Raw genomic sequence first — 25331 nt, 5'->3', positions numbered from 1 at the left:
GAACAAGTTTAAGGAAAGATGCCAAAACTAATTTGTACGTTGAGTTCAAAATTAGAAAATTTACAGTAAAAGTAAAAGTGCTAATGTGACGGTTCACCTTGACAACTCCTTTTATATCTTTAAACTTAAAATTGATAGTAATTTAAAATTCAATTATCGGCATTACAGGTAATCATTTGAAACGGTCCTTATCGAATGTATCGACATTGTGATTAAATTAAAATAAAAAGTATTACAACTACGTTATTAATAAATAAATATACGTTGTATCTTGTTAGAATGTATTTTCTTTAAGCATGATTCACATTATTTACACAAATTCGAATGAAACTAACCTAAGCAATATGTAGTCTATTATTTTGATCAGTTTCATAAATAATAAGTAAAGCTAACATTTTGGAGTAGGGATTTCAAATCTCACTTTTAAAATTGACAGTTCAGAGTAATAATTAATTAATTATTCTTTTTAATTAAGTGATTTTAAACGTTTGTAATGGGAGAGAGCCACTGGAAGGACTGGAGACCTTTTATTTATGGAGGTTTAGCTTCAATTGTTGCGGAATTAGGTATTTACAGTGAAGTTGTTACAATACCATTAAAGAAATTATGTATATTAAAACTGATATTGTCTAAGGAACATTTTCTGTTAGGTACATTTCCCTTGGACACAACAAAAACTCGACTACAAGTTCAAGGACAAAAATTAGATAAAAAATATGCACATTTAAAGTATTCTGGAATGACTGATGCTTTGCTTCAAATATCAAAACAAGAAGGATTTAAAGCTTTATATTCTGGGTAAGCTTGACTTAAACTATAGTAATGATATGTAAGTTTCTTATGTTTTAACATTTATATATTATTAAGAATATTTTTACTCTATAGAATTAGTTCAGCTATTTTAAGACAAGCTACATATGGAACTATTAAATTTGGAACATACTATTCATTGAAAAAAGCAGCTATGGAAAGGTGGAAAACGGATGATTTAGTAGTTATAAATATTGTATGTGCTGCATTGGCAGGGGCTATTTCTAGTGCAATAGCAAATCCTACTGATGTTGTTAAAGTTCGTATGCAAGTAACAGGTGGAGAGTCAAATTTATCATTACTTGGTTGCTTTCAAGATGTCTATCGACATGAAGGTGTTCGTGGCTTATGGAGAGTATGTAAAATATCCAAAAATCTTAATATGTTATATACTTTGTGAATGAAATAATCAGGTCAATAATTTTATGTAGGGTGTAGGACCTACTGCCCAAAGAGCAGCAATTATTGCTGCTGTAGAATTACCTATATATGATTACAGTAAAAATAAACTTATGGCATTACTGGGAGACAGTGTTAGTAATCATTTTGTGTAAGTAAATTATATTCAATTGTACAGTGAACTTATCACTGTACAACTCTTTTGTACATCATAAACATAAGTATCCATAAATTTATACTTATTAAAACATTATGTTTATTATTATCAGTATTAAAAATAGTACTGATAGTAACAGCATTAATTTGAAATTGTAATATTTGTTTCTCAGAGGAAAACATTTTTTGTTTAAAAAGAGAAGGTTTTAATCTGTTTAAATATGTATGTACATTTGTTTCATAATTTGTTTAATTTTAATATGAATTAACCCTTATCCGGGCTGTTTGTATATATTTTACAATTTACTCATCTCTATACTGTTATTATACTAACACTTGTTTAATTATACGTTTAAATACCTTATACATCTTTTTTACAGTATGTGATGTCGTGTGAGTATATTTATGTACTAAATTCTAATTTTATTTTTTAATATGTCTAACAACAAGTTATCGTTTGCTTGCTTTATTTTTCAACTTTATTTGAAACCAGCAGATTATTGAAAAAATTATTACGTTAAGTAATCTGTGCCCAAAACGTAGTACTTATATTTTTAAATAGTACTATATTGGTGATGCATTTATTTAAAAAGGAAGTAATATTTTTCTAAAGATGAAAAATTTTATTTCCAGGTTCTTTCACACTGTTGTCTGTGTACATGGGCACATGCAGTACGTGGACATTAAGATGACAATCAGATGACATACAGATAACTAAACGTCTGGAATATTTTTTGGTCAGCATTTGTACATACAATTTATATATAATTTTAAAGTTATACAAGCTTCTTCTGACAACTTTTTTTTTACACCAATAGTTTCACTTTTATTGGGATTATGTTATTCTGATCAATCATACATTATGGCTGTTCTTTTTTTCATTTTTCTTTATATTGAGTGATACATCAATGATACATCAAAAATACATGTTCTTTTTTATATACAATCATAGACATCACATTTAATTGATAGCCTGGATAAGGGTTCCTGCCATATTGGAAAAAGATGGAATTGAAAATTGAAAACTATACTTATATGTACATAAATATGTGTATTTTTCAGATCTAGTTTCATAGCTAGCATGGGAAGTGCAATAGCTTCTACTCCTATAGATGTTGTTCGTGTAAGTATAATCAGTATTTGTTATTATCTACTCGTTTTACATAAGCTCTGTTATTGCAGACACGCTTAATGAATCAAAGGAGAGTATGTAATAAAAGTGGTGTATTACCTCCTCATATCTATAATGGTAGTATCGATTGTTTTGTACAGGTATGTAATACCAAACATCAAATAAACATTTAACAAATGTTTAACAATGTAATGTATAATATTTTTTTTCTAGACTTTCAAAAACGAAGGGTTCCTGGCATTGTATAAAGGTTTTGTACCCACCTGGTTTAGGATGGGACCATGGAATATTATATTCTTTATAACATATGAACAATTAAAACAAATGGATCATTCACATGTACAAGTGAATAAAGTAGTGAAGTATTCAGGTGAACAATAACCAGTAAAAAAGTCTATTAAGTATAAAACAAAAATTGTGTGTAGGTGTGATAAAATGATTTGTAGTGATGCTAAAGAATAATTTAATTTTTCGTTATATAATTTACTTTTATGAACGTTAAAATATGTATGATTAACTAAGTGAAAGTAAATACAAAGAAAATCGATGTATAGAATATATGTTGATAATTAAAAACACAAAGCGTATTTGATAGAAATGCATTGTAAGTAAATATTTTTTCCAGTTCACTGAAATATCGATAACAGTGCTAGTCAGCATATAAATCTTTAAGGAGTGAAGCAAAGAACACTTACGTTTGTATGTAGTATTTAAATATTATAGATTAAATTTGTATTATTTTCGTTTGGATGTATTTTTTGATGAAAGAGTGAGCAATAGATTGCATAGTTATGTGCTGCACATGGTTGTATATAACTTGATGCATAAAAATTCATTGTAAGATAAAGTTTGTGAAAAGCAAAAACCAACACTTTACACAACAGTAGTATATTAAATGTGATACATTTATATTTATGATTTTTTAAATAAATTGTTAAGATTGCATTATAGTATAAAATAAAGTGTACTAAAATATTATAAACTTCTGTAACATATATTAGGCTATACTGAGCGTTATAACAATTCATTAAGTGAATAGATTATTTCTAATTTAATTAATTTACCTTCTATGCTTATAACTAGATTCCAAACTAAGTAATTGATACTTCAACTCTTTAGTTATAATATAAACATTTCGAAAAAAATCACAGCTTTTTACAATCCCATACAATTACTTTTCTATCTTTCCCACCAGTTAAAATTATATCATTCTCTGCAGATACCAATAATGCATGAATTGGTCCTGCAAAATTATTAACACTTTGAATTATTTAAGGAAATAAATTAGTTAGGCAGAGATTTGAATAAAAATTTTACCATCGTGACAATGTATCTGTGAAACAAATGTTGCACCCTGGAGATTCCATACGTTAATGCTTCCATTACTATCTCCAACCAGTAACAGATTTCCCAACCATGCTAATGCTAAAGGTTCGTGTTCTGTAGTTGTACGATACACCTGAGTACTAGTATGAACGTCGATTATATTTAATACTTTATCCCCTGCACATGATATTATATGCTTGCCTTCTTGATCAAAAATTATTGCGTTTATCTTACAATTATGGCCTATGAAAAAGAAAAATAATTTGACACAGTGAATGAATGAACAAAAAACCAAGTTGCAATGTACCTTTTACAGTGAACTGTACATTATAAGTATCCATATTCCATAAAATAATTTCCCCATCTTCCATAGCAGATACTAATAATGTTTCATCCCTAAAAAGATATATTCAAGATTACAAATTTCTGATAGATTACAACTAATTTTACGAATTTAACAGGTATAACAATTACCTTGATATACTGATACAAGTTACTTTAGAATCATGATCTAATTGTGCGCCGAAGTATTCTGCTGGTTTAATTTTTGTCCCAGAAACGTAGCTTCGCCAAATTTTAATGGTACAATCCCACGATCCAGATATGATGAGCTTGCGAGATGGACTTAATGCTAGGCAAGAAACAGCATCTTCATGTCCTTGCAATTTACCTATTTCTCTACCGAATTCGATATCATAAAATATTCTGAAAAACAGCGTGAATTAACAAAAGTACTTGAATATATATATAATACTCATGTATACGGTGTACCTACAATGAATTATCCCAGGATCCTACTACTAATATATTACGATGGGAGGGTGTATAATATGATATACAAGAAGAAAGTGGTAGCGACGATAGAGCCACACTACGAGTTAGTTTTTTGGTTTTTATGTTATATAATTTAAGTATTCCATCTTGTCCTACTGACACTATTTCATCAATTCTCTCGTTGTTTAGCATCATCAAGCTAGTCACACATTCTTTATGAGATTGAAATGCTGTAATTTTGTGCAATTCAAAGGGCTTTTTCATAAAATTTTCGGGTTCTGAAAAAAGTTATGTATCATCTTATTTTATAATTCTATATAAAATTAAAATATAATTTAAAAGTGAAAATAATATGTATTTATCTCACCTTTAACAGATGTTAATACAGTCTCAGCATACAATTTATTTTGTGTTGGCACAGAACGTTTGGGATGAGGTAGAGTAAAAACTTGCTTTGGTATCTGACCGAACTCCATAATTTGCACTTCTAAGCCATGTTTATCATTAATATCTCGGATGGTATCTAAATCTACTGCTCCTTCATAGCACAAGTGAAAGAATACTGAAATATAATATACAATCTGAAGGAGTATATTACTTCTATATGTACTTTGATTACAGAATTGTATATTAATGTACCATTGTCAGCTTTTTCTGCTTCAATGCCCTTTTGTTTATACCCAAATATTAAGTCAATCCAGTGATGAAGATTCTGAGAAACGTAATCACTCTCTAAAGCATCTCTCAGTACTTGTACAAAATGAGCTGGTCCTAAGACGTGAAAATTAATGGTCATTAAACTTGAAAACCATTTCCAAGCTTTAAAATTTTAAGAAGCTACCATTTGCCCAAGGTGGTAATTGCACATCTCCTATTTTCGTACCATCGTGTCGGTAGCCAAAATCAATACCGTAACTATTTACCAAAAAATCACCACCAGCATTTGTGTCATAAAACTCCGGGACCAGTTCTTTAAAGTCAGACATGTTCACCAATACATTTTTCCATACGTCAGCTACACTGTTAGGTGTTTTTGTTGGTAAGAGTGAAACAAAAAATCGTTTCTGCAGAGTCGACAGAGTAATTATATACTTTTACAGTATAAGCAATTATCATAAAATTTTTCTTTATCTACGCGATTCAAAATTATATTCATATGTATTCATTAGGATTCTCTAATGTTAGTAAATTGATATTTTCATTATTGCAATGTTATGGTGTATATTTTTATCAAAATATATGTACCTATTAAACATTCTATCTGGATGATCAAACCTTCCATTTTGTAGACACAGCATGTATTGAGGATACTTGCGGACTAAATAAAATAAGACAAATCCTGGTGCACTGTAATGTGAACCATATAAAAACTTTGGTTCTGACATCTCCATGTATCGTTCCTGTAATTTAACAATACTGTTATCTTTGTTTCAATATGAATGAAGTTTTCTGAAAAATTCTGTACCTTTAAACGCTCTAATCGATTTGGTTCAAGAGCTCCAATGGGTTTTATAAGGTCTCTATAAACTGTGGGGTCATTCAAATCTAATGTAGAAGATGTGTAGTCTTGTATAACCCAAGGCATTACTGGATATTGAGTCAAATCGTGAAAAGTTCTATCTGCCAAACTAAAAAGAAAAGATGTTGGTTTAGAAAACATAGCAAAATAAAAATTCCAATTTGGAGTTGTATCAAAATTACCTGTTAATATATAAAAGATAGTCATAGTTCGATAAAGAACCATTTTGCCACCTCATAGTCATTTGATCTTGAGGAATTCTTTCCAAAGAAATAGCAGGTTGATTTAACAGCTTTGTGTACAACTCATCTCTGTCACTTTGACTTTTTAGTGATATGAACAAATGTTCTATTTTATTTTCGGGTTGACGTAACCATTTAATCTCAAGTCCCTATCATAAACAGAATTAATATATACTAAATGATAATGATTACATATCCTGAGCATAAGAAGTTATACTTACAACTTGTCTTAAAAGAAATCTTCGTTTTATAACATTTTTTACATCCTTTAACTGTATTTTTAGAACTGGATGCTGGAAGTAGAAGATTATTGTTTCAGTAATTTAGAATATTTTAAACCTAAATTCAGATATTATAAAATATCTACCTGATCCAAATTGTTATAAGGTTGAAAATAGATTCTTGAATTTGTTAGAAGTATCCTTCCTGGGTTTATAACAAGAGGTAGCACTTTATTTGCTTGAGTTTCCAATACAACCTGTTCATATAAATCCTCTAACCAAGATGTATCAAATGAGACTCTAGCTTGCCGTGAATGTACAATAGCCATGATCTACATAAAAAGAATTCATTAAGTTTACTGTTTTAACGTACAATGAAAGGAATAATCATTATTAATAATACCATAGCATTCTGTTCAGCAGTTGGTAAAGTGGCTGCTCTAAGTAATTGTAATATTTGTGGAAGACAATCTTCTACTTTTGCATAATTAAAATAGAAGTAAAATTTGGCCTGCTGATGAACAAATTTGTATGGTGCAAGTATATTCTTCTCCATCATTTCCACATACTGTTTGCACTGAACTGATAGTACATTGTTACGTCTAAAAAACAACAAAATTTGTGATATATGTATGTTTAAAAAATAAGAAATATATATGTGTATATACATATGTATCTATAAATGATAAAATAGGAATACCAACTCCATTATGTTGCAATGATCAATAGCTGTAGCTTCTTTAAGTTGAATCTTAATTAAAGGCTGGTTAATATCCTTATTTACAAATGTTAAAGACTTGGAACATAATTTTAATCTGCCATCTATCCAGTTTCGCTCTTCAGAAGCAGAAGTGTCCAGCATTTTCATTTGAACACTATAATCTTCAAAAAATATCTCTCCTGGCTCTAAAAGGAGCATTGTAAATCTGAAACAAACAGAAATATATAAATTTAGCATATTATCACTAAAATACCTTTAAAAATAGCTGGTTGATAACCTCACAAATTCGCGTTATAATTCAACACGAATAAATAAAAAAAATAAGCTGTATAAATAATCAAAGTATTAAATATATACCTTTCTTTCTCCATTATTACAAAATTAAACGTAATTTATAGTAGATTCAGATAATAAGGAGTAAACATGATTTAGATAGACACTTTTGGTGGATGAAAGAATTTATGTTATCATTTCTTGATAATATGTTTACATAAAATAGAAACTTTAGTTTAGGTTAATGACAGTGTGAATCATCGTCACATACGTATGTATCAATGTACGGTCTGCTCAAAATAAATCATTTGTCAAGAACAATGAGACAAGGCAATTTTACATGAAACGTCTTCCCAATTCAACTTTGGATAAACTAAAATTAGTAAACTGTGGGGAAAGAAATGCAATTTAATCACTTAGTTATTAAAAAAATTAATTAATCTAGAAACTGTACCGCTTAATATTTTCATTCTTAACCTATATTTTAGGACAACTAGACAAATGAAAATGATGATTCAACTGAGCAGACTGTATACCAAATGCGAGTTATATATTCAAGAGTTGAGCACCACTGCTTTTTAAAGAGAAACAAGTCGAATCAAGCACGTTCCTAGTCACTGACTGTTGTCGCGTTTCTCAAATCACGCATATCATCGGTCCGACAAACCGGTGATCTTTGAATAGGTTATTTTGAACTGTGAGGAAGCTTTTGTAGCCGAAACCGTTTTTTTTGGTTTTATAGTGATCCCTTTCTGTTTACAATGGAGGAGTTACTGAAACATTTGGATAAAATAAAGATACCACAGAAAAATGACAAAATATATAAGGATGAATGTGTTTATTCATTCGATACACCAGTAAGATGTCACAAGAATTTTACGATTAAAGATAATAATATAATCGTGTTACGATAACTTTGAAGGTCTTTTCTCTTTTTTTGTAAGGATACTTCTACTGGATTGTATGTTAGTCTTACTACGTTCTTGGGATTAGGTCAAGATCATATACAGCACTATTACCAATTAACTAAAAATCCAGTTTTTTTACACATTAAGCGAAGAAGAAAAGAGGTGTGTTTTTTATGTTTCATTATGAATTGTTTAGTGAAAAATGGCCATTTTTTCTGTTAGGTATTTGAAAATACTGTTCTACTTTTTGTAGATTCCATCCGAGCAAAAGGGAGAAGGACCTGAAAAGAAGATTACTAGGTTAGCTATAGGAATAGCTGATGGATTTACACCGGATCAACAAAAATATACTTACCATGAATCTTACCTAATTGTTATTTTACCAAATTTCACAACAATACCATACCCAACAGACAATTTACCATCAGTAGTATGTTTTACATGGAGGTAGTTTGAAAAGCATAATTAACATAGAAATTATACAAATTACTTTGTAGGTGGAGCTTTCAATTAAAGGTATATTAGATGCAGAATCTGCAACTAAAGTAGCAGAAGTAGAAGCATTATGTGGAACCTGGGATGGAGAAGTAAAATCAGTTTCAAAGTGAGATCACAGAATAAAGTAATAACATGAATCATCTCTTATTTTTAGCTTATACAATTGTTGAATGTTTAGGCACGCAGACAATCTTAAACAGTTGGATAATGGGAAGAAAATACCTCCGAGTGGTTGGAAATGTGAGAAGTGTGATCTGACTACTAATTTATGGTTGAATTTAACTGATGGCAGTATTCTTTGTGGCCGTAAATATTATGATGGAACTGGAGGGAATGATCATGCAGTTGAACATTACCGGACCACTGGTTACCCCTTGGCTGTAAAATTAGGAACTATAACCAAAGAAGGAAAGGGAGATGTATTTTCGTATGATGAAAATGATATGGTTGAGGATCCAAATTTGGTGTCACACTTAGCCCATTGGGGTATTAATATTGCCCAAATGGAGAAAACAGATAAATCTATGATAGAGCTAGAATTGGACCTTAACCAGAGATTTGGAGAATGGGTTGCACTTCAAGAGGCAGCAAGCAAATTGACACCTTTGTATGGGCCTGGATATACAGGACTTACTAACTTAGGAAACTCCTGTTATTTGAATAGCGTTATGCAAACGTTATTTGTGATTCCAGATTTTATTAAAAGGTCTGTAATTCAAGTGAAATAAGTGAACTGTAACAACAATATATGCAATAATAAGAGAAACATTTCAGATTTGTGGATGGTGCATCACAGATATTTCAACACAATTATAATGATCCAGCTAATGACTTCAATATTCAAATGTAAGTTGAAAAGAATGAACATTTTACTATGTATAAAGATGGATTTTAATTACTAATAAAATAATATATTAATATCATAGGACCAAACTGGGAATTGGTTTACTTTCTGGTAAATATTCAATGCCACCAAGCGCAAGTAATGAAGAGGAACCACGTCAGGGTATTCCTCCGCGGATGTTTAAAACGTTAGTTGGTCGTGGACATCCTGGATTCTCATCACATCGACAACAAGATGCACAGGAGTTCATTCTTCATATAATAAACGTCATAGATGTAACTAACTGAATTGTTACACCTTAACCCATGCATGCAAAGCAGCTTCTTTTCTCTTCCTTTTATTATATTTTTTCGCATTAAGTTTAAGCTATAATACTAATATCAGGAAATTGATCGCACAGCGCCACAGTCGTTATCGAATGAATCCTACTGAATGCTTCAAATTTAAAGTTGAGGAAAGGTATCAGTGTAATGACTCTCGCAAAGTGAAGTACACCCATCGTCCTGAATATCTACTGCCACTTCCAATACCTTTAGAAGCTGCCACAAATAAGGTAAATAAGTTAAATGAACAATATGTACATCTATAGATACATGATACTGAATAAATGCATTGATACGTAGGATGAAGTCGCAGCATACGAGGCTTTAAAGAAGGAAACTGAAGAAAAAGGACAGAAATTAGACTCAAACATGCTAGTCAGACCCCGCATAAAATTGTCGTCTTGCTTGCAAGCATTTATTCGATCTGAGACGGTAGAACAATTTTATAGTTCTGCCTTAAACGAAAAAACAACAGCACAAAAGTACGTAATAGATTACGTGGTATGAAATATAGATAATAAGTGTATTTCTTTATAGAACGACTAGACTTGCCACTTTCCCGGATTATTTGTTAATCCATTTGAAAAAATTCACGGTGAAAGAAGATTGGACACCTATTAAGTTAGATGTAGCAGTAGAAATGCCAGATATGTTGGATTTAAATTCTCTTCGAGGGTATGGCTTACAACCTGGAGAGGAATTATTGCCAGAAACATCTGGCTCTGAACCTCCACTGCCTGTTTATAACGCCGAAATATTGGAGCATTTAACAAGCATGGGATTTCCCCCAGAAGCTTGTAAAAGGGCCCTGTATTTCACACAAAATCAAAGTCCAGAGGCAGCTAGTAATTGGCTAATGGAACACATCGCAGACTCAGATTTTGCAGATCCATTTGTGCCTCCTGGAATTGACGCGAAACCAGGTAAAGTACCATTATACTAAACTCACAAAGTCAATCTCCATCTAATCTAATCATGTGGGGAAATTAATTTTAGGAAAAGATAAATTTATGGCAGATGAAAGCGCTTTAGCGATGGTGATGTCATTGGGTTTCACAAGAGAACAGGCAATAAAAGCTCTTAGAGCAACTGACAACAATTTAGAACGTGCAGCTGATTGGATTTTCAGTCACCAAGCTGAATTAGATGCTTTAGAAACTGAGGATGAATCAGAATCTGATAAGGAAATATTCAGAGATGGAAGTGACCGTATGTTTTATATTCATAATATGTATATTCGATAATACGAGATTTAGCAATTAATTGTTTATTATTTTAGAGTATAAATTAGTCGGATTTATATCGCATATGGGCACATCAACAATGGTAGGACACTACGTGTGTCATTTATTGAAAGATGATCGATGGGTCATATACAATGACGAGAAGGTACATATAAACGATGTAAAATATTCTACATATGCAATAAAATACATAAATTTTCTGTTGTAGGTTGCATTGTCTGAAAATCCGCCAAAAGAATTAGGGTACATATATCTATATCAACGTGTCGATTAGATTATACAATTGTTTTGTATAAAAATACGTATTCTATTACACTACAACAGTAAAAACTATGACAGGCTAAAAATTTCTTTTCTTTTTTCGTACAATGTAAAACATTGTTTCTGTTCATTCTTACTAATATAATCATTTTGTAAATAAACAAATATATGTAAAAACATCGGTTTATTTCTCAACAATGGCACCATTTTATAACATAATAGCGTTTTCCCACCTTTCAAGTACAACGTACTATTATCATTTTCATGAAAAATTAGCACGTACATAATAAAATACTACAATATTAACGCGATTAAAATAATTTTAAATATCATAACTATGTAGTGATAAACTTTCAATTAACAGTGGGATATACTCAATATCTTATTTTTGATTCAAGTACATACATATTTGCAATATTAAATTTTCTTTGGACGATCCAAATAGTAATTTATACATATATAAATTGTACTGTACATGTGTCTTATAAGTTATCATAGTGTATAAATTTTTCATGATAATAGGAAAATACATATTCAAAAATACTTTTAAGTAGAAGGCCACAATAGCATTTAAGATTTCTGTAAAAATCCAGTTTTCTTTTTTTAAGGCAATGCTGTCTTAATTCTCTTAAATTATATATCGTTCCAAAAGTATAATTTACAACTAATTAACATAAATAATGCATTTGTTGTTTTATAATTATGGTCGCATTATTCTTAATAAACCTACTTTAGCGTGTATATACAGAAGAAAATCAGTTTCATTAAATATTGTAAATTCTTTTCATATATAGAATCATTATTTGATTATTCATTGCGTTATTCACAACCTTAACATTTAAAAAATATAATCGTTATATGATTTCAATATTTCATGCTAAATTATCGCTCCAAGTACAATATGTTATAAAATTAATGTACTGTCACTTTTTTCGTGTTAGCTACGGTATCGTGAACAAGAATGTATAATTTTCTTAAAATATTATTTGTACATTAGAAAAATGCTTGTAAAATGCATCCGTAGAAGCTATAAAATGCCTCTATAAAAGCTTTAAAAATAATTGAACTCGTAATATTTAAAACAGAATACTAAAAAGGCAGTTAAGGCACTTATTTAACTAACTGTTCTGATTTGCAGCCTTGTATTGGCACCTCCATCGATTATACCAATCGATGGTGGAATGGCATATATAATATTATCACCATCTTTTTTAAACGTTGCCTCATGGACCTCAGGTTGTACTTCTACTTTTAATACTTTGCTTTTGTTTCCTAACATACATTTGAATTTTACATCCACGGTGACGTGTAGATCGGCGGAACGTAATCTATTACCAAATAGATTCGTTAAGTATACAAAATCTTACATCTAAAAAGGAATAAAAAATATGCAAGCATACTCACTGACTATATCTATTGCTTAAAATACCAACGAGTTCTCCGATTCTGTCATCCTTCGCAATAATTGACATAACGAAATCATTTCCTCGATTGGAATGAATTGTTATCAGCTGGTCCCTACCAGGAGACACGCTTAAACCTGTGATTTCAGCTATTGGCATACCCTTTCGCATGCTCTTAAACTTAAAACTGTCAAGTTTGTATATTGCATGTTCAGTCACAACTAACACACGATCTTTTGGTTTATTAAATCTATAATAATATACTTCTTGTTATAAAATATCTAAAATATCATAGAAAATATATAAATTCCTGTACCAACCTGTTAGTCTTTCTAACAAATGCACTGAATAGAATAGTCTTAAAATGATCGGTATTACGAAGATTATTTATCGAAGAGTTGAATACGTCACTTTGAGGATTCTCATCTGGTTTGGAGAGATAATTCCCTTCCCAGCGCCTGTCTTGTCCCCAATGCTGTCGTTTTGAACGTAAAACTACTCCAGCAGCCATCTAAGATTTTTATGGTCGTTTAGGAATACATACCATAAATATATAAAACTTAATGAAATATACCTTCAATCGTAGTTGTGGCCAATCTTCCCGAGGGATAAGTCTCAGGATCATCCACGCCCACCATCTTTCATACATCATTTTTAAAGCAGGTATCGCCTGTTTTACAGCGAAATTTTCACGAGGCCAATGTAATCGTTTGCCATAGTGTTGCATTGTCTTTGCATTGCGGAAAGTTTTTTCTAACTCTCTAATGTAAGAACGTATTTTGTACTTTCGATAGTGTTTCATTATCGTCAGGGCAGCTTTCATTTTTTTATATTTTTGTCGGCACAGATATCCTCTCCATTGCTTTTGCAGTAATATTACAATACTTGGTATCAAATCACTACGTGTCTAGAAATAAACAAGTCATAAAAAATGGTCTGAACGTAAACAATTCCATAGAGTTATAGTAAGCAAACCTTTTCTAATGCAAAAAGAGTTTGAGGCGAACGAATGAATATTTTTGTGTGCCCATATTTGACGTCTTGGCTAAAGCCTTGTTCATCCAGTAATGTACGAACACCATCTTTAGCACTACCACCTCTAAAATTTGGCCAAGTGTACTGGGATATCATTTTGTACCTAATGGAAATCATTTTATAAGTGATATACAGCACTGAGTGATTGTTTAATAATTATAATAATTATAATATAACAGTACCGTTTTAAAAATGTGTCGTATCGTTGCCGATATGCAAAACCAGCTCGCCTGACTAATACATTTTCAACAAGTCCTAAATATCGTACTTGATGATTTACTCTTTCTTCGTCGAATACAACCGGTGATTTCACTTCATTAGGTTTTATGCATCTAACGTAAAATGGTTCTTTGCTTGTTAGATTTTTAACTAGTGCTATCATGGAGTTACGAAATAGAGTTCCAGCTGTTAAAGGTCTTTTGGTTGTCTGAAAGAGGCTTAATAAATGTACAAGCAGGTCTACGTGTGACAGTAGAATACACACATTTATTTACCTTTAAAATATTTTGAGCACCCTCTGGCCACATTTTGCTAATTATTGGATTGCTGCTCTTATAAAGTAAGCGTTTGAAGTCTTGGAATAATGTATCCTTATTTTTATCTAGAAAACCATTAATATTATATATCACATCTCCGGCATAGTGTTTAATCTTAAACTGAATTTTATGCTGAAGCTCTTTGTCCATTGGTTTCAACTGCCGGGAGGAATAATGTTTATGGTCAGGCAATTTTTTATCCATTGCTTCCAAGAGCATCTGAAAAAATTTTATTATGACATAGTTGAATGAAAAGCTGAAACAAGCCCACTGTGAGTAATAAATTACAGACACAAACCTCATCTGTAACTTTGCCAACATTTAGACAAGCTTCATCTATAATTGCTATAATCCCTTTATGTGGCTGTTCCACTAGGTCACATATGATTTGATTATTAAAATAATCAATGTTTTGCCATACGATTCCTTCTTTTCTATATTCTTCCTGTTCTTGTTTTAGTACCAATTCTAGAATAAACGTTTGATTAATTTTTTGTTGATCAAACCGTACATAAAACTCTCTTACCAATGAACAATTGTTGTAATTTCTCATTACAATAATTAATACAGAATTGTTCAAAGCTGTTTATGTCAACAATTTCAAATCCATATATATCAAGCACTCCAATTACTGTTCTGTATCTTTTATAAGTTTCTGTGTCATTTACATTAATTGCAGCATTGACACGCGACACAATCTCAGTAAACAACCTTTCATATATAGCCTGAAAATGGTTGAACACAATGTATAGTTTACATTCAGTGAGTATCACTGAACAGAAAAAATGAGTCGCAGAGAAATATTACCTTTGCCAATGCATCTCTTCCATATTCTGCTTCTGTTGAAGTATGTGTTTTTTGCATAACTTCTCCACCTGCTGCAATCACTCTCTGTGTAAGTGCTGTGCTTAATTCATGTGGACTAATTGAAAACAAATTCGCTGTGTCATTTAAAGCAGATTTGTTTTCAATGAAAAGCTTTTCTTCGTCTAGCTTAAAGGTAATGTTACCCTGTAAAACATATAAAATACAGAATCTCGATCCACGACATTTATTTACGGCGATATTAATATTTTAATTAGAACAAACCAAGTGTAATATGCCAGCAATGACATTCCAAATTGTTTGCACTTCATTCTGCATAAACCCAAGAGTCGACATAGCAGAAATAATTGTTTTATAATCACTTTTATCTGTTGTATTTCCTTTAGTCGAATTTCCACTACTAACATAGAAATAAGCAGCTGGGTCTCGTACTAAACGTAATTTATTTAGTTCTCCTTCACTGCAGCCATTCAGTAACTGTAAATATTTACATTCTTTATAATCAGTGTCACATAAAAAAGGCCCAAAATTAATAGTCCTATCCCCAAAGGGTTAAAAGATGAATTTATTAACAGTACCTGATAAAAACAATGAAAATTGCGTTCACCGTTTTGTTGATGTACAACTCTAGATTTCTCCAACAAGTAATTAGTAACATGACCACCAATGGGATCACCCTTGAAATTAAAATCTATGTCCATATATTTTCCAAATCTTGACGAATTATCATTCCTTGTTGTTTTTGCATTTCCAAAGGCTTCCAGTATTGAATTAGATTGAATAAGAATATTTTTTACTCTAACATATAAAAAATAATTTTAAGTGCTAAAAATATAACAATCTGCAGAGAGCTACTACGATTTAAGTATAAAGAATTACTATTTTATTTTATTTTTACATTATTTATATACCTTTCTATCTCTTGCTGTCCACTAATATTTGTGACTGCAGCAATGTATTTCATAATAATTTTACTTGCTTCTGTTTTGCCAGATCCTGATTCTCCACTAATTACTATACAGGTATCACGACCCTGTTGTTTCATTTCTCTATGCACAGCATCAGCAATGGCAAAAATATGTGGTGGATTTTCAAATAGTTCTCTGTCTGAAATATATTATTAAAAGTGTTTTAATCACATGGTAGTGGCTTAAATACATAAATGTATAGCATAAGAATATAATTATTTACCTTTATATCTATTAATGTGTTCAGTATCATATATGTTTATACTTCTATAAGGATTAACACTAACACATACTTCTCCTATGTATGTGTAAATTTTACCACCATTGTATCTAGAATAATGAATTATTAATGACACAAATACTAATAGAGTATTTATAATTAGGCCACCTAATTTACAAAAAGTATTCTGAGCATGCATATTTACATAGAAAGAAACAGATACCGTTTTTTTCATTTTAAATAGCGTTGCTACTGTAGGAATAAATTTCTATTTGCAAGAGATAAAGTTTATCTCTTTATCAAGACTAGGCGATATAAAGCATCGTTTAATTTCCACTTTGAAATCTAGTTAGCGTCATGAACAAATCCCGCGCTTCGTATTCGAACAAAAAAATCTATTTTTTCTATTTCCATTTGTTTACTATTACCTTCATAACGATAGATTGTAATTATCAATAAGTATTACGAACTTCGCAATAGATCAATTTATCTATAAGAGGATTCGTAATGTTTACTCCGACGCTAGGACCTATTTTTCGGAATAATGCGATAAAAGTGCATTCGTTATTTTCATAAAACCACATCTTTTTAAGATGTAGTTTTATGGTCATTAGAAAAATAATGTTTCTATATTATACGTACAAAGAGAAAACAAAGTAAAATAAAATATTTGCAATAACGTTGACTGTAATATAAAGCTCAAGTACGAACGGAAGACGGTGACTCATAGAATATAGAACCCGATAAGACGAACACATTATTTCTTACAAAACCGATCATTATACCGAACCTGTATCAGTATTTCTCTAAATAATACGATCGAATGTGCCCTTACAATTACACCCCTTCCCTTCTCATCAAATATATGAGAATACATACTATTGTGACAGTTTAAAAATGTAAAAAAATCATGGCTGCAAGTATGCATCGACCGAGAATGCTTTTAATACGAAGCTGAGGCATGTTTCGGTTTGACAAGTTTTTGTAGGTCAAGTTCAAATCCAAATACATCAGGTCGCATTGCAACCACCTGCTAATATATGGTTAGCCACGCCCTCTCAGTGGATGATCTATGAAGTATCCAGTGTACCGAGGATCATGCATAGGATACCTGTCACGCTTCCTTAAGAAAGGTCAATTCATATTCCTTCATTTCCCGCCAATTTCCTTGTTTACCGTCTTACTCATCGCCAGTTGTCGGCACACGGTCTTACCTGACTCGTAAATTTTCTACGACCTTCTCCACGGTGATCTCATCCAAAAGGACCAGATCCCCGATTCCGATATCTTCTTGCACTGCCATTTCTTCGACGATACACTTCAACTTTAGGATTCCATAAAAATATACGCGTGCACGACCCTTCGTGTGTCGGAGACCAGCTCCCACCTATGAACTGTCTTCGCCGCCAAGCGAATGGCGAATGACGAATGCGTTTAACTGAAGTCTCCGACCTGCCTTTCGCCCCTCTACTACCTTGCAACGTACTCTCGATTCTCGTTACATAGGATAAATGCACCAAAGTGTAGATTTCCTGGAAATGTTCATTCTAAAAGGCAATTTTGAAACTGTTCATAACGAGAAGATATCGCTCGTTTGCTAGAACGACACATAACTCAAAAATCAGTTATTTCAGAAATGAGGATATAACTTCATGTCATGCAAAACCTGTTTTTTTAGACTAATAACTTGGAAAATAGTTTTTATATTTTTTAGCTTGTGTCATTATTGCACCAAACGAGCGAGAAATCGAATAAAATAATTGTAACCTTAAATTAACAAGTCGTCGAGCATTATTTGATAAGGTTAATCCTTCATTTTGTCGATTTTTTATGTATTTGTTAATTGAAGTGGTCTTTTCATGTACCCTCTTAAATTTCACGGTATATATTTATAAAAATAGTAACATTTGATAAGATTTAAGATTGACCCCCTAACCTAAAAAAACTATTGATACAGCCCTGGAAGTGATTCGCGCGTGCGTAGATAGAAGAGTGTGAATGTATATATTTACATACGAATGTTATTATTCACTGATATTTTTGGAGATTCGTATCGTTTGTCATTCACATCGTTTGGAGGGGCCGGTGGGAGAGTGTGAATGCCTTATTCGTAATCAATCCGTATAATCAAAATGGCTAAAATGAAGTCGACTTTACTTCTGAATAGAAGTAATGAACCAGTGGAAAGTAAAAATGATGAACCCAGAAGGTTATGGAGAAAGTTTGAGATAAACGAAAGAACTTGTATTTTATTCCTTGTTATGTTATCGTTATCCATTGTTTTGGGGAAATTGTATATTAATTACGGTAAGTTGTACCTAAATATAATAAAACTATTCATTAACGATTTGTTTTAGAGTCCGTGCTAAAATATGTTGCATGCGTTTGTACTTTTGTATCATATTTATGTTGTTTTGTGTGACATATTAAAAAGGAAAAAGAAGTGCTTTATTTGTGAATTTTTTTCAATATCTTCGTATTGACGGGCTTCAAACTTTTATGCGGAAATGTAATTTTTGTGTATGAGGAGCTTATGCAATGTTACATCTCTGTGACCGAATTTACAAAAAATATTTTTGCTTTCGCTTTTTCGGATGCGATATAGAAACATCGAGATAAAAGTGTTTATTTGTAAGCTTCTATTTTTTTTAGCTTCTTTCAATGAAAATATTAATATTGTTAACCTGTTTAGATATAATACTGACATCTACATAAGTTTATGTATATTTTTTCAAAATTTAGATATTATTAAATAATTAAGCTACATTAACATGGCTTCTATTTGTAACTTTCATGATAAGATAGTTTGTAAATAAATTTACATATGTAAAATCAAATTGATTTGTTGCAATATTCTATATAAGAAATTTAAAAATACTATTAGTATTTATATTTTTTATATTACCTCTTTAGGGAATATTTTGCAGCAAAATAGCTCTAAGTATATAGTATTACCAACATCTGTATTTTCAAATGTCACCAATATATTTGATTTGTCACACATACCTGATGTGTCAGAACTCAATGTGAAACAATTAGCAGCAGTGAGTAAAAAGTTTGTTAACATTAGTCAATACGATGATGTTGTTGTAAATGTTATGACATCATTTAAAACGTATGGATGGTTAATGAGAGCAGCAATATGTGGTTTTTTAATGATGGGTTTTACATGGTTTATAATATACAAAGATAGCAGTATTCCTGGAATCAATCCACCTTCTCCTTTCAGCCCCTCTAAGCAACAGTAAGTTAATACTTTAATCATTTATATTCATTATTGTTTATTAATAAAATTGTCCATTTGGTACATATAAATTTATTTAACATTTTTCTAATTTCTCTTCTGTTCTTTTCAGGTTTCCAAAAGCAACAAGAGTACAAATCAATTATTTGATTGGAATATTGAATGGAATACTACTTTTTATCTACATGTGTCTTTAATACGTTAAAAGTATTGTGATAATGTAGCAGTGTGTATGACCACTCATATTTTATAGTACAGCACTCTACAGTGACTATATTTATTTATTATTTATGAAAATTTATAGTTGTATCTTGAATTTCTTCATGTTATTGAAATATTTAATTGCTAGTTTATGATGTAAAAATAAGTAATTTACATTATGTAAAATTTAAAAGTATTTTCTATAACAAAAGAAAACTATATAAAAATATCTTTTTGTATATAGTAACAGAATATTTTTGAATAGGAAAATATTTTCATACATATTTGTATTAACATAAGGATTTGTAAATGCTGTATGTTATTACAATTACTGTTACAAAGAAACAATTTCACATAAAATTATATAAAAACTATAATGTTTTATGAATGAAAGAATCTAGTGTAATGAAAATGCGTTCAAAGCATACTATATGAGCATAATATGCAATATATGATATATAAACTTTTGCAAAGTACAAAATTATATTCTGACAAATTCTTTTATAGGTATGATTTAGTTCCCTCTCTATTTAAGTGTGTATAAGCTCTTTACTAGCATTAAACTGGAATGAGCTTTAGGCAGCTAAATATTTAGTATTATGTATAATATCTCTTAATTTCATATATTTATGTAACATATTGTATTTCTTAAGTAACTCGAAATTCTTTATTTATGTATTATTTATTTTCTGAGTACAACTTACGCTCAAACGGAATTAATGTATCAACCATAATGTTAATAAATTAACTACATCACTTGCAAACTTCAAGTATCTTTTATTTAAATAAATTATGTACTTAATATATCCCCTTTTTTCATGTATGTCTTTTAAAAATCCTCTTTTCAACATTTTTTAATATAATATAGTAATGGTAACAGTATACAAATAATAATACTATACGAGATCAGCGAACTCATTTTCTACGGTCATTTAAAATTTAAATAACGTGTACTAGATTCAACATGTGTAAAAAAGGTAGTATTACACAGAATGATGTAATCTCTTATCAGGCCTGAACTAAAACGAGGAAACTGGTGACTTTCGAGTGAGAAACACACAAGTGTATTTAAAAGTATTTAGAAACCAATTACTCACTAAGAGAATTAAAGATTCTTTCATATACCGAAACGAAATACTTTTTGAATCTATAATTAGCAGTATTATATATACGTATACGATTTTTTAATGATTTGTCTGGGTGCTAAATTTACTTGTTTCGCTCCTGGACGAGTAATTATCATGAAGCTTGCCGCGTATACGCGGAAAAGTTAGTAAAGCGTTGTAGTTCTGCTAGTTCGTTCTTTGGTAAGCGATGTAGTGTCCTTGTCGATTTTTAAACCAGATTGACTTTCTACTATCAAATTTTTATCGAACTGTAATCAGATTACCATTTGTTTCAGAGTGATTTTTGAAACATCGTCTTCAACTAAGAGTTTGAAAAGCAATACGAATAATGGATCATCAAATGTACAAAATATACAATTCAGAAGATTTCAACCGAATTACGAAGGGAATTAAAGTTGCACAATGCATGCAATCGCGGTCTTCATCAGGTAATTAAACATTCATTTTTTCACTTCATTTTTGTTCCTACGTAAAATTAGGATTATAAATTGATGTCTTCTGTTATCGAAAATTTTCGAAGAATTAATGTGAATCGATTTATTTGATTCTGATACTTATTTCCAAGATTTACCATATCTATAAGCCCGACACATTTTATCTTGATAATTTCGAGATACGCAATAAGCGTAATTGATCGAATATTATTTTGAATAACAATGCACTTAGCGCGTGGATGCACCTGACAACTGGGAGTTTTGAAATTAAATGCATTGTTCTCATGTATTAGTTTCAGATACTGAAAAAATATTGAGTCAACTCGATGATTTGGTTGTGTCCGATTCTTTGAGTTGTTCATTTTGTAATACTGTGTTTGAAGATAAAACGCAACAGAGACTTCATTATAAATTGGATTGGCATAGATACAATTTGAAACAGCGTTTGAATGGATTGAAATCCATTAGTGAAGATAAGTTTAATCTCTTAGCTGTTGAAGGTATTGTTATTTAAACAATTACTTACGTGCAGTACTGCTTCTGAGTATCAGATACATAATGTTATTGATATTATAGGCGATGTTTCGAGTTTGTCTGGCAGTGACGTAGATTCTGAAAATGAAGATGACGTTTATAACTCAGAAGCAGGTAGTTCTGTTAGTGGGCAGGGTGAAAATAAAAGCAGTATTACTAAGAATAAAAAATTTGAGAAAAAAGCAAAGGGTACAGACTCTAATTCTGATAGCTCAGACATTGAATTTTGCGATGAATCTATGAAAGAGAAAAAACTTGAGTCCCTATTGGTCACAGCAAGTCGCCATTCAAAGGTTTTCTTTGAGAATGATGATGGAAACATATTTAGCATATACAGGTGTTTGCTTCACAGTAAGAAGGTCCGTTCGTTTGATTGTTACTCAGAAATTGTAGTTTCACCGATAAATTCTATAAGTACAGACATACATGTCTATGATCTTACCTTGTGATTTAATCTACTTTGTTAGAATCACATGGCGTGTCTATACGTGCCAGATCAGGAGAGATGCAATTACATTTTAGGATATTCCTGAGGTAGACAATGAGATGATAGCTCAAGCATTAAACAGCGGGAAAGAAACAACATGGACTGTTATCATGATCGGTGGAGGACACTTTGCTGCAGCCGTGTTCCAAGGTACCTAATTTATAGCAAAATTCATTTATTATTAAACAGGTAACGCTAATGAAAAAAATGTTGTTTTACTATTTTTTACTGAAAGAATATTTTTTCTTTTAAAAAAGGCGGAGAACCCATTGTACATAAAACATTTCACTTTTACACTGTACGAGCGAAACAAGGATTTGCTCAAAGTTCACGTACAATGACCAATCATGCGAAAAGTGCTGGAGCCAGTTTACGTCGTTATAACGAAGCATCTCTTCTACAGGTATTTAATTTAATGATTTTAATATTATCTCGATTGTAAGTATTAATACGAAATATTTTTTTCAGCACGTGCAAGACATACTCGAATCATGGTCCATTCATATCAATAATTCTTCTCTGATTCTGTACAGGGCGGTTGGACCATACAACCGCACTGTACTGTTTGGAGGAAAAAATCCACCATTAGATAAAAATGATTTACGACTAAGACCTTTACCCTTTCCTACTCGTCGAGCAACCTTTAGCGAAGTCAAAAGAGTCTATGATATACTAAGTACCATGGAAATTTATGGTACTTGATCATTGTAGAATTGAAATAGTTACTTACTTTTATCTGTTTTCATTTCTTTAAATTTTAGGATCTGCGGCTCATTTTACGGATTGCTTTCCTATTTCTCCGCGTCAGCCTCTTAGGAAAAAAACTTCGAAACTCGGTACAGCCAGTGAATTGATGGAAAAAGTAGAAAATGAAGAGTGTGAACCTAATACTGCCAATAACGCACGGAATTCTCAAGACAATGATAAAAATAAGATGCCTGCACAATTGTCTCCAGAGAGACAACATAAAAACTCACGGTCTCACATAGATAGAGCAAAACCAAGAAAAAGTCCATGCCGACCCTTGCCTGGTACAAATTTTGTAGTATCATACACAGTTATTATAATAGTATACAAAAAATTGTAAATATTTATACTTTTTTATCAGATATTGTTGCAAGATTAGCACAATCGTCATCAGAATCAGAATTAGATAGTCATTTAGGTACTGGTACTATGCCGCCAGAGGTTTCCCTAATTGAACAAGAATTAGAGATAGAATTCAATGAACATTTACTTGCTTTCCAAGATACTGTGCCGAGATACATGAAAAATAAAAAGTTCCGACGACAGAAGAAGAAAACACGAAGAGATGGTAAATAATTTCGATCTTTATGGCTCCGATTACTTCTTTTTAGTAGAGATTGTAATAAAACTATTCTCTGCAGAGTGTGTACTGAATGAAACACTAGCGAATGCTAAAGTTAAATTATGGTCCGCTTGCAAATTGGGTGACAGTGAATTGCTATCCTCTGTTATCAACAGTTTAATAGCGGAAGTAGAGAAAAGTATGGAATTAGAGGAACAGAGTAAAGAAGATGCAACTGGTGAAGTTAATTCAATTATAAGTATGGATGATGTAACAAAATTGGTAAATGAACCAAACGAAGATGGTAATACGATGTTGCATTTAGCAGCTCTTAGTGGACACTTGAAATTAGTATGGTATGTCAAAATATTTGCTAGTGGAAGTTATTTCTTGACTTAATTTGTAATGGATTACTATGGAAGAATGTGATTTTAGGCAATTATTAGAAATCGGATCGGACCCCTGTAACAAAAACAAAAAGTTACAGACACCTTATGCAGCGTCGACTGACAAGGAAACTCGAAATACTTTTAGAAGATTTATGGGCGCCAATCCTGACAAATTTAATTATAATAAGGTACTAATTCTAGGATACTATTTGTTGTATTCAATGCATTCATTATATATATTATATGTTTGTAGTCTCAAATACCTGGGCCACTTACGGATGAAATAGAACAGGAAGAATCGCAAAAAAGGAAACAACAAAGAAAAGTGAAACGAGAGAAGGATAAAGTGAAGAAGAAAGAGTTTGAACTTAAGAAACAAGAAGAAGATGCAAAGCAAAGATTTCTTAATCTCAGTGACAGAGAAAAAGTACGCATATACATCAAGCAAACATCAATTACTGAACTCTGATCTAATGATAATTATTTTATAGAAAATTTTCTATTTTTTTAGAGAGCGCTAGCTGCTGAACAACGCATTTTAAAGCAAGGATGTACAATGATTTCACGATGCTTTCAGTGTGCTGTAAATATGGCTGGTCAGGTGCCTTTTGAGTACAATTCTAATCGTTTTTGCTCTATGCCATGTTTAAAAGAGCACCGACTTCGTAACAAAGTCGTTACTTGATGGTATGCTATTTTTAAAACCACAATTGTCTTATCATTCAATAAACTAGCCTTGTCTTTTTATTATGTACAGATCATGATAGTAATATAATTTTTACGAGGCTAGATTTAAATATACATAAACAATTTTTGTCAATAATAAATTTTTTTAAAAACTATTTCGTAAGAAGTTTTTTTTTTCTACACTAGAATTGTACATATTCGATTGACTCAAAGAATAAATGAATATGATTGTTTTATTTAAATCTTATCGATACAATCACTTATACGTATCATGTGAGATA

General features: G+C 31.2%; 6 protein-coding genes across 11 annotated transcripts; 4 read left to right on the top strand and 2 right to left on the bottom strand.

Annotated features, from left to right (window-relative positions):
- The first annotated feature begins 26 nt into the window (after positions 1-26).
- On the top strand, positions 27-3310 carry Bmcp (uncoupling protein Bmcp mitochondrial). Its single transcript, XM_076377925.1, has 8 exons — positions 27-168; positions 476-566; positions 651-798; positions 886-1165; positions 1242-1360; positions 2428-2488; positions 2548-2637; positions 2711-3310. The coding sequence occupies exons 2-8, from the start codon at positions 494-496 to the stop codon at positions 2876-2878; spliced, it is 939 nt and encodes a 312-aa protein (XP_076234040.1). The 5' UTR covers positions 27-168; positions 476-493; the 3' UTR covers positions 2879-3310.
- Positions 3311-3384: 74 nt separating this feature from the next.
- Positions 3385-8124, bottom strand: LOC143178973 (protein FAN). 4 transcript variants are annotated; one of them, XM_076377918.1, is made up of 17 exons: positions 8028-8124; positions 7658-7960; positions 7284-7505; positions 6983-7181; positions 6726-6911; positions 6580-6651; positions 6299-6507; positions 6063-6225; positions 5843-5997; positions 5439-5617; positions 5237-5368; positions 4965-5159; positions 4599-4875; positions 4298-4528; positions 4131-4219; positions 3815-4066; positions 3385-3740 (listed from the first exon to the last, which is right to left on the bottom strand). In XM_076377918.1, the coding sequence occupies exons 2-17, from the start codon at positions 7669-7671 to the stop codon at positions 3643-3645; spliced, it is 2673 nt and encodes an 890-aa protein (XP_076234033.1). In that variant the 5' UTR covers positions 7672-7960; positions 8028-8124; the 3' UTR covers positions 3385-3642. The 4 variants fall into 4 exon arrangements, with proteins under 4 accessions (XP_076234033.1, XP_076234034.1, XP_076234032.1 ...); XM_076377919.1 differs by having other exon boundaries at positions 4965-5135; positions 7658-8072; XM_076377917.1 differs by having other exon boundaries at positions 7658-8067.
- Positions 8125-8228: 104 nt separating this feature from the next.
- On the top strand, positions 8229-11821 carry Usp5 (ubiquitin specific protease 5). 3 transcript variants are annotated; one of them, XM_076377921.1, is made up of 13 exons: positions 8229-8430; positions 8518-8643; positions 8735-8911; positions 8979-9085; positions 9158-9685; positions 9754-9825; positions 9906-10098; positions 10224-10376; positions 10447-10628; positions 10684-11069; positions 11143-11355; positions 11426-11535; positions 11599-11821. In XM_076377921.1, exons 1-13 carry the CDS (start codon positions 8335-8337, stop codon positions 11662-11664), a joined length of 2409 nt encoding a protein of 802 aa, XP_076234036.1. In that variant the 5' UTR covers positions 8229-8334; the 3' UTR covers positions 11665-11821. The 3 variants fall into 3 exon arrangements, with proteins under 3 accessions (XP_076234036.1, XP_076234039.1, XP_076234038.1); XM_076377923.1 differs by having other exon boundaries at positions 8237-8430; positions 8496-8643; XM_076377924.1 differs by lacking the exons at positions 8518-8643; positions 8735-8911 and having other exon boundaries at positions 8230-8430.
- A 730-nt stretch (positions 11822-12551) lies between these two features.
- Positions 12552-18335, bottom strand: Myo31df (Unconventional myosin ID). The gene is made up of 15 exons (XM_076377785.1): positions 17853-18335; positions 16642-16748; positions 16362-16557; positions 16029-16248; positions 15715-15927; positions 15433-15636; positions 15152-15350; positions 14924-15093; positions 14584-14844; positions 14272-14516; positions 14030-14192; positions 13629-13961; positions 13375-13565; positions 13056-13304; positions 12552-12979 (listed from the first exon to the last, which is right to left on the bottom strand). Exons 1-15 carry the CDS (start codon positions 17939-17941, stop codon positions 12766-12768), a joined length of 3054 nt encoding a protein of 1017 aa, XP_076233900.1. The 5' UTR covers positions 17942-18335; the 3' UTR covers positions 12552-12765.
- Positions 18336-18686: 351 nt separating this feature from the next.
- Positions 18687-20848, top strand: LOC143180005 (uncharacterized). The gene is made up of 3 exons (XM_076379497.1): positions 18687-18945; positions 19552-19882; positions 19995-20848. The coding sequence occupies exons 1-3, from the start codon at positions 18771-18773 to the stop codon at positions 20077-20079; spliced, it is 591 nt and encodes a 196-aa protein (XP_076235612.1). The 5' UTR covers positions 18687-18770; the 3' UTR covers positions 20080-20848.
- A 594-nt stretch (positions 20849-21442) lies between these two features.
- LOC143180003 (tRNA endonuclease ANKZF1) lies at positions 21443-25205 on the top strand. The gene is made up of 12 exons (XM_076379495.1): positions 21443-21638; positions 21938-22144; positions 22221-22537; positions 22701-22815; positions 22923-23068; positions 23134-23359; positions 23427-23696; positions 23774-23980; positions 24054-24330; positions 24410-24551; positions 24617-24790; positions 24875-25205. The coding sequence occupies exons 1-12, from the start codon at positions 21539-21541 to the stop codon at positions 25046-25048; spliced, it is 2355 nt and encodes a 784-aa protein (XP_076235610.1). The 5' UTR covers positions 21443-21538; the 3' UTR covers positions 25049-25205.
- The last annotated feature ends 126 nt before the right edge of the window (positions 25206-25331 follow it).

This window comes from Calliopsis andreniformis, chromosome 5 (assembly GCF_051401765.1).
Source record: "Calliopsis andreniformis isolate RMS-2024a chromosome 5, iyCalAndr_principal, whole genome shotgun sequence".
Classification (NCBI taxonomy): Eukaryota; Metazoa; Arthropoda; class Insecta; order Hymenoptera; family Andrenidae; genus Calliopsis; species Calliopsis andreniformis.
This window is presented reverse-complemented; position numbering and strand designations above follow the sequence as displayed.

Coding starts and splice junctions, on each gene's coding strand:
- LOC143180005 (XM_076379497.1), top strand. CDS start 18,771: ATGGCTAAAATGAAGTCGACTTTACTTCTGAATAGAAGTAATGAACCA. Junction 18,946..19,551: donor GAAATTGTATATTAATTACG/GTAAGTTGTACC, acceptor TTACCTCTTTAG/GGAATATTTTGCAGCAAAAT. Junction 19,883..19,994: donor TTCAGCCCCTCTAAGCAACA/GTAAGTTAATAC, acceptor TGTTCTTTTCAG/GTTTCCAAAAGCAACAAGAG.
- LOC143180003 (XM_076379495.1), top strand. CDS start 21,539: ATGGATCATCAAATGTACAAAATATACAATTCAGAAGATTTCAACCGA. Junction 24,331..24,409: donor GGACACTTGAAATTAGTATG/GTATGTCAAAAT, acceptor ATGTGATTTTAG/GCAATTATTAGAAATCGGAT. Junction 24,791..24,874: donor ATCTCAGTGACAGAGAAAAA/GTACGCATATAC, acceptor CTATTTTTTTAG/AGAGCGCTAGCTGCTGAACA.
- Myo31df (XM_076377785.1), bottom strand. CDS start 17,941: ATGGCAGTGCAAGAAGATATCGGAATCGGGGATCTGGTCCTTTTGGAT. Junction 15,351..15,432: donor GAAGAGATGCATTGGCAAAG/GTAATATTTCTC, acceptor AACCATTTTCAG/GCTATATATGAAAGGTTGTT. Junction 13,962..14,029: donor CTCTTTTTGCATTAGAAAAG/GTTTGCTTACTA, acceptor GTTTATTTCTAG/ACACGTAGTGATTTGATACC.
- Bmcp (XM_076377925.1), top strand. CDS start 494: ATGGGAGAGAGCCACTGGAAGGACTGGAGACCTTTTATTTATGGAGGT. Junction 799..885: donor TTTAAAGCTTTATATTCTGG/GTAAGCTTGACT, acceptor TTTACTCTATAG/AATTAGTTCAGCTATTTTAA. Junction 2,638..2,710: donor GTATCGATTGTTTTGTACAG/GTATGTAATACC, acceptor TTTTTTTTCTAG/ACTTTCAAAAACGAAGGGTT.
- LOC143178973 (XM_076377918.1), bottom strand. Junction 6,912..6,982: donor CTGCTGAACAGAATGCTATG/GTATTATTAATA, acceptor CTTTTTATGTAG/ATCATGGCTATTGTACATTC. Junction 4,876..4,964: donor TGTATTAACATCTGTTAAAG/GTGAGATAAATA, acceptor AACTTTTTTCAG/AACCCGAAAATTTTATGAAA.
- Usp5 (XM_076377921.1), top strand. CDS start 8,335: ATGGAGGAGTTACTGAAACATTTGGATAAAATAAAGATACCACAGAAA. Junction 9,686..9,753: donor ATTCCAGATTTTATTAAAAG/GTCTGTAATTCA, acceptor GAAACATTTCAG/ATTTGTGGATGGTGCATCAC. Junction 10,377..10,446: donor TAGAAGCTGCCACAAATAAG/GTAAATAAGTTA, acceptor ATTGATACGTAG/GATGAAGTCGCAGCATACGA.